We start from the raw sequence: 7,417 nt of genomic DNA, 5'->3' as shown, positions 1-7,417 counted from the left end.
AGTTGTAATCATCATCAAACTCAAGCTTCAAGGCATTTATCTCATCAATTTTCACACTAGACTTGCTAAGAACAATGGTACAATCACCAAACTTATACTACATTGTATATTTTTCTTTCTCCTTGTGCTTATCATTATGCATCTTATGGCACTATGGCCTAATGCGACCTACTTTTTACACTAATGACATATAAAAAAGGCCTTACAACCACAGGACTTGCTACAAGACTAAGATCTTGTGAGTCTCTACCACGGCTATCATTACCACTTTTACCATCATGTTTGTCCCTAACAATCAATGCATGAGAAGTACAAGAGACTCTCTGTGAGTAAGACACCCTCAACATCCTGGAGTCAAACCATCCTTAGGCATATTAATATACATAACTGTATACAAAGCATCCCATGACTTGAAAAGTGTCACAAGCAAGAACAAGGGAGGTAGATTATCCTTGAACTCAATGCCCTACAAAGTCAAATGGTTGAAAATTGAATGAAAGTCATTCAAATGCAAGGATACACTGGTCTCTTCCTTCATATGAAGGTCCATAAGCTATCTTAGCCAATATGTCTGTGATGCAAGACTTTACTTGTCGTGAAGATTACATATCTTTTCCTATAACTACCAAGCTTTATCCTTAGGTGCAACATTGAAATAAACATATTTTTGACAATGTCAATATAAAAGTGGATTTACATAACTCATCCCAAGTATCATAATCAATACTTTTGCATTATATACTCTTGGTTTTTCAAGGCCTAACATGCTTCTTTTGAACTAGTACATGTCATATTTGTGTCTTCCTATAGGTGAAATTTGAGTCAAGCTTTTCAATATTAAAAATAGTACTATCATTCAAAAAACCAAGCATAATGACAATATATCAATGTAAAATCCAAGAGAATGGGCTATTGTAAATGACTACAAATTAGCTCTTAAAACTCAACCAAAATAAGGCCAAAACAAAATAAAATACCAAAGTATAGAGATGTCCACCAATTGCAAGCAATAGACTACCAAAGTACAATATCTATTCTTTGAGACAATGGTGAAAACTATGATTACAACAATATTGAAATAAAGACAACAATATATATCAATCCAACTATGGATAAATAGCCAAGAAAGCAAGCTTCCACTGCTAAGGATATCCGAGTAACAATCGAAAATATATAAAATACAACTAGCAGGGTTGCAACCGAGTATAAACAACTATCGAAGTATATATCAATCCACAAGCAAAGGTAACTATGTCCAACAGTATACAAGAGAGCATATACATTAACTAAGAGTCCCATTGTCTCAAAGAACTAAGGTCTGCAAGTAAGTATAAGTATCTCCCATTGAAAACGAATTTAAAATGCAAAATGAGCAAGCAAAGCTTAAGATATACTTATCAAAGCATACGAAAAGCCCAAGCGTATCACAAATACATCCTAAAGCATAAGTATAATGAAGCTTTAATACTCATAAGTGAGGAAACATGAAAGCTCAAAGTAACTAACTAAAACCCAAGTATATCAAATGTAGCTTAAATCCAAGTACCAAAGTATGTCATAACCGTATCTGGGCTCATACATCGATGTTACTCATCACCATAGGCATGTATGTAACATACTCAAAAGACCATATAAGCACAACAGACATTCAAAGCATGAAATTCACAATTGTATACTTGCTATACAAATTATTAAGAGAGCAAAGAACCTTTGCAAAACTAAGCTAATCAGGCTTTAAGCAATCTAAACAACATCCCAAAGCATAACCATATCTTCTAGGTATCAAAATAGCATTCATAAAGCATCAAACAAGCATAATGAAACACATTATTTACTGTTCAAACCAAATTAGTTCTATTCTATATATCATATGCAAAAGTTATAGCCAAAATACACAAGTACTATCAAGCTTCTATAATTGTCCATGACTTCTATAGTCTTCTCTATAAATACTCAAAATGAATAAAATGACTACTTCTCGGCTCAATAAGCACTCAATAAGACTCAACTAAGCCTTGGAAAGCAAGAGAAGGAAAGACTCAATGCATACCTCAAGAGAAAAAACAACTACTACCGCCATAAAACCTTGAGCTAAAGCTTTGAATATGGACTAAAACTAAAGATAAAAAAGCTCCCCAAACAATTGGCTTTGAAGCCAATCGAAAGGTAGAGCCCAAGTTGAAGCACACAAGCAAACACAAGGGCAAAGCAAAAGTTGCGCAACAAATGGAGCAAAAGAGCAAAAAAAGAAAACAGTGTATGTAAAAACTCCAACAATCACAATGTGTGATTGACATTCCCTTATTCAATAGTCACTGAAAGAATAAAGAGTAACGTAAGTAATGAATGCCTATCACTTGCAATATACAAGTGTACAATCACGATACGTGAAGTAAAAATAAGAAAACGTAGACACAAGCACCTTTACTCCCAACACCAATCACTCAAGTAGCTTTTCAATTAGGGACAATTAAGGTCCAAATGGAATAACAAACTAGTGTTGAAAACCGACTAAAAACAATAAGCAGCTTCTGGATAAAGTCCACTTCACCTCCTTTTTATTTAAACTCCTTTGACCAGCCTACATTAATAACCGTTAGAATTTCAACTGCTTAATGATACTAGTATCGATTGCAATATTACCATTAGTGGGTGGAGATTATTTTACCATAGCATACAACCTCATAACAAGGGAGAATGTTATTAGATACCAAATTAAGGGGGAGACTGCTAGATAGCTTGACATAATAGACTCTCTTTTAAGTCCAAAATGTGTAACGGGTGAATGTGATGTATCATCAGACACACTCACGAGATTATGTCAAACCACATAAGACAACCCTCTTGCAAAGCCAATATCTTAAACTCTAATGTTATCTTGGACTTCAGCAAAATGCAAGTAAAATATTGTCTCCACCACAAATAAGCTGCTGCATTCCATAATGATGGAACATGACAGGCCAAGTGAACAGAAGCAATTCCAGAACATCTCCAACACTTTATAATACAATATTGTCCGCAATGAAGCTTGATAAGAAGGGCTCAGCAGCCCAGTCTCTACCATGGAGTAATCTGCTGAATTTCATAAGGAAGAAACATGGGAAGCCAAGTTAACAGAAGCCATTCCAGAACGTCAGCAACAATCTATAATGCGATTTTGTCCACATTGAAGCTGGATAGATCTCACCAGCCAGCAGTACCAAGGTGAAGGCTGCCAATGGTTGGGCTGGAAATGAGCTGCATTTCATAGCGAAGAAACATGGCAGGCAAAGTTAACAGAAGCCATTCCAGAACATCAGCAACAATCTACAATGTGATCTTGTCCACAATGAAGCTGGATAGACCTCACCAGCCAGCAATACTAAGGTGAAGGCTGCCAATGGTCGGGGCTGGAAATGAGAACTCCTCGAAAAACTTACCTTTCTGATGAAAGTCTAGAACACTGGACTGGTCCCAGCAGAGAGCTGCTCTTTGCAACTGCTGGTCCACAAGTTACGGTTGAACAAATACTTGATCCCAGCACAGAGCCTTCTCTATGTGACAGCTGGTCTGCAACTATGAAGTACAGAGCTTGAATAAAACATCTTCTCTAGACTCTACCTGAGCTTTTTTTTGGGGACACATTCTAAAGTAAAAATAGCAGCACAATAGTTACCACTTAACACAGCATTGAATGACAGCAAAACTCTTAAATTCACCTTTCTAAAAAAAATGCATGTAGCCTTCCTCACGACACATATAACCCCTGAATACTTGAGATGATGCTAACTTAAATAAATAAATGGCACCTAATAAAAACGATTACAAGCTGTGTTTGCCTTTGGGCATCCTTATGGCCTTTGCATTCCTGACATCACACAATCTGTGTCATTACAATAATGTCATTATTGCTGTACAGTGCATGTGGTGAACTATTTGCAATTGTAATAGATCAGTTTAAGAGAGGGGGCATTGGAAAGCTGAAGTTGGTTCCTAGAATCAATAATAAGGCTCATTCTCTTGACCATGAATGTGAAGAATGACTGCAAAGACATGTCATAGCTAGCTCTCATTATGTTGTTGGTCCAGCTATCATTTCACACTAAATGATGGTTGACAAACTGTGATAGAAAGGGAAATAAGTGATAAACCAAATACTGGCATATTTGCAATATTGAGAAAGTTACAAATTTGGCCATTTCAGTAGCAGCAGCACATGAAATATTCACTGCCAGTGGCAAAGCCAAAACTTCGTACATGCAATTTGGACTTGGGAATCACTGGATGCCCGAAAGAAATAGTTTGAGATAGGTATGGGTCTGCACAGGGTTGATCAGTTCACTGCATGCAAAATTTGAACGTGAACAATTGTGCTCACTCCAGCTGAAAAAAGTAGGATCCCATCTTGAGCGCCGATTGACTGGCTGAAATTCTGAAAGAGCATTTTCATCAACACAAGGTTCTCATGTTGCTACCAAAACCTTTCTCCTGACTTTTCTTCTTGCAGGCCCTTTGACCTTGGTGGGAGAATTACTGGATTGACCAGAGCTGAACATCTTTGACAAACCTGCCAAAGGATTTTCAGACAGGAGTGATGGTCGACGATATACTTGTTGAGAATTTCCATCCTGTTGCTCAGATGCTACATCAAGCCCAAGCCATGCAACACGAGTGGCATCCCCAACATAGATATTTAAAGCCCTGTACAGATATGCAAGTAGATTTATTGATGCAACTTTCTAAAAAGATTTATCATGTCTAAAAGGACCCTCAGAACTTATGTGAACCTATGCAAGATGCACCAACCTTAATGCAACACAACAGAAAACAACAGCATGAACATTGTTGAAGTTTTCCACCATTAGCTTCTCCAGCCCATACAAACATTGATAGCGAAGGTTTCCTGTCAGCCCCAGAAAGGCGCCATAGCTCAAAGCACTAGTTCTTATTGCTGGCATGGGTGGAGATGTCCTGTATATGAAATAAGGCAGGGAGATCAGCACATATATTGACAGGTACTATGTTATCGCCTCTCTTAGAGATCACTTACAGTTCCTTTCCAGCTAGCAACTTCATGGCACCACCGCCTGCTGCACCAATCAATAGACCAGTCAGACACAGCTCACCAGCTTTGTAGAATACACTTTGTAGCCTTTTCGCCATATCAAACTCTCTAAAAGCATAGTTTCTCTCAAAAACATTGTTTGGTAGCTTTTGTATAGTATTTTGCAGACTGAATTTGAATGTAGATCCATAAGAACGGCACGGGGCAAGGGACCAAACAATGGCAGCATTGCAGAATGCCATTGTCAGAACATCAACCACAGCCAAACTCCACTGTTCTTTCAGCCTGGAAGGAAGGAGAGAAGTTCCATCAAAAAAAATCTGGAGAAACCAGGAGAATACATAAACATTAAAGAGGAGGCTCACCTCTCTTTACGGTACTTGACTTCCCACCAAACCCCATAAGCTATAGTGACAGCTTGTTCCCAACACATTTTGTAAAGAAATCCTGGATCTGCAATCATGCTGTCGAGTTTCCAGCAAGTGAAAAGCTATTTTAAGAACTTAAACCGCTCAACCAAATCAACAGAAATTGCCGCCTCGTGATAGAAGGCACTGATGCTCACCGTCCAACAAATGCTCTGGAAACAGAAGGAGGAATTGATCTTGAGAACAACCGTGCAAACGTTGGTCTCCCAAAGTGTGAAATAAACCGTACCATTTGTGCAGAGCTTATAAACCCCTGCAGGACACCATCCTAGTTATTAAGAGTTCCAGTTAGGCCAGGCTTCTGCTATGAAAACTTATCCTGCTTAAGGCAACACACCAGCTCTACAGCTTGCCGCAAGCCAGCAGGCAAATCAGAGATTGTTTTGAACCACTCCTGCATGATTGCCTCCACAATTTTCCTGTCAAAGACCTGCAAAAGGGTACAACGGTCAAAATTTCTGCTGGTGGCCAGGAGCCACATAGAAGATGTATCATAGGAAGCTTCCTGCCTCTGGTAAAGCAAGCCGCCTCTTGAAAAACCCTCCATCATCTCCTTCATCGTCATCATCTGCATCTCCAAAATAATCATCATCATCACCTCCATCATCACCCCCATCGCCTCCACCATGATTGATCCTGTTACCAATGTCCCCACCACCGCCACCATCTTCGGTCTGAAGCCACACCACCAGCATAACAATTGAGAAAGAAATCAGCTTAACAGTAGGGGCACACCCCTTCTAAACCAAAAACGCAAGATTGGCAATCCAAAAATAAGGCCATACATACTTGTGGAGAAACCCTTGTTGTAGATTGAGACAAATCCAGCTTTGATTTTTCAAGGGTGGCACCTCCAAAGGCACCATACCCACGCTTCATCACAGGAGCCATGTTATGGGCAGAGATAAGGCCGTCACCATTGCTCTGTTCATGCGCATTGGCTGCATCATTGTCGGTGACTCCACAGAAATCCACAATTTCCAGCCCGGGTCGTTCATGAGCACGCCTCTGCAAGTCGGTATCCAGATATTTGGGCCTCTTGGTGGTGGTGATGCCGCAGTTGTGGGTGGGTTTCAGTGCAAACTGGCGCCAGGGGCAGGCAGCAGAGACGAGGGAGCGAGTTTCAGGGGTGGAGTAAGGGGGAGCCAAGCAATGGGTGGGCAGGGGGACGTGCCCCACGGAAGTCATGACTGCGGAGACCTAGAAAAAACCCAAACCCCTGCCTCGGGGACAGGAAGAACTGGACATGAAGACACAGGGGACTAATAAAATAACACAGGGAAACCTTCCGGCCTGAAGACACAATACATTTTTCTACCATAGTTATCCGATAACAAAATTCATCCTACCTCTGATTATCTGACACAATTATCTGCTGCCGCACGAGGTTCGTAATCGAATTCTGCAGTGGAATGGAGAATATATGCCGACAGAGACGCACAGACGGGACAGAAGAAGAAGGGGACCTGCAGTCTTGCAATCCACCCACTCTCAGACAAAAGAGGGGGACGAAGAGAGGGCTTGCAAGAGTAAACTCTGAGGCTTTAAATATAACGCAGGTCTCTCTCGCTTGGCTTGCACTCTGGAGGAATAACCAAAGTCGCCACCCGGGCGCCACATTTGTGGCCCGGACACCCACGGTAAGGCAATACAAAATTCACTATTTCTTTAAGTTTAATTATTAGTAATCACACTTGAAATGCCTCTAAAGGGGAATGCTTTTGTAATGTTTGAAATGCCACAATGGTTCTTCAGTATTGTGAATAGATTTTTCTTAAAGCGAGATATAAATTATGGACTGTTCTTCCCCCTCTCGCACTCATTTGGGTAGAGCTTCATATGTCAGTGATAAATTTCCCCCTTGATTTTCACCTCAAGGGAAGGCTTTCGTAATGTTTGAAATGCAATGATGGTTCTTACCTTTTAGTAATCACAATTGAAATGC

The 7,417-nt window shown here is 40.1% G+C and overlaps 1 protein-coding gene across 1 annotated transcript; it reads right to left on the bottom strand.

Annotated features, from left to right (window-relative positions):
* Positions 1 to 4,125: 4,125 nt before the first annotated feature.
* On the bottom strand, positions 4,126 to 7,003 carry LOC148011161 (plant/protein, putative (DUF3411)). Its single transcript, XM_087670198.1, has 9 exons — positions 6,822 to 7,003; positions 6,262 to 6,691; positions 5,982 to 6,146; positions 5,810 to 5,902; positions 5,610 to 5,725; positions 5,410 to 5,508; positions 5,030 to 5,329; positions 4,786 to 4,950; positions 4,126 to 4,680 (listed from the first exon to the last, which is right to left on the bottom strand). Exons 2-9 carry the CDS (start codon positions 6,658 to 6,660, stop codon positions 4,443 to 4,445), a joined length of 1,575 nt encoding a protein of 524 aa, XP_087526324.1. The 5' UTR covers positions 6,661 to 6,691; positions 6,822 to 7,003; the 3' UTR covers positions 4,126 to 4,442.
* Between the last annotated feature and the right edge of the window lie 414 nt (positions 7,004 to 7,417).

This window comes from Lygodium microphyllum, chromosome 28 (assembly GCF_053477565.2).
Source record: "Lygodium microphyllum isolate KBCC chromosome 28, Lygodium_microphyllum_v1.1.10, whole genome shotgun sequence".
In the NCBI taxonomy this organism is placed as follows: domain Eukaryota; kingdom Viridiplantae; phylum Streptophyta; class Polypodiopsida; order Schizaeales; family Lygodiaceae; genus Lygodium; species Lygodium microphyllum.
The sequence above is the reverse complement of the archived record's forward strand: the minus strand, read 5'-3'. Positions and strand labels throughout refer to the sequence as shown.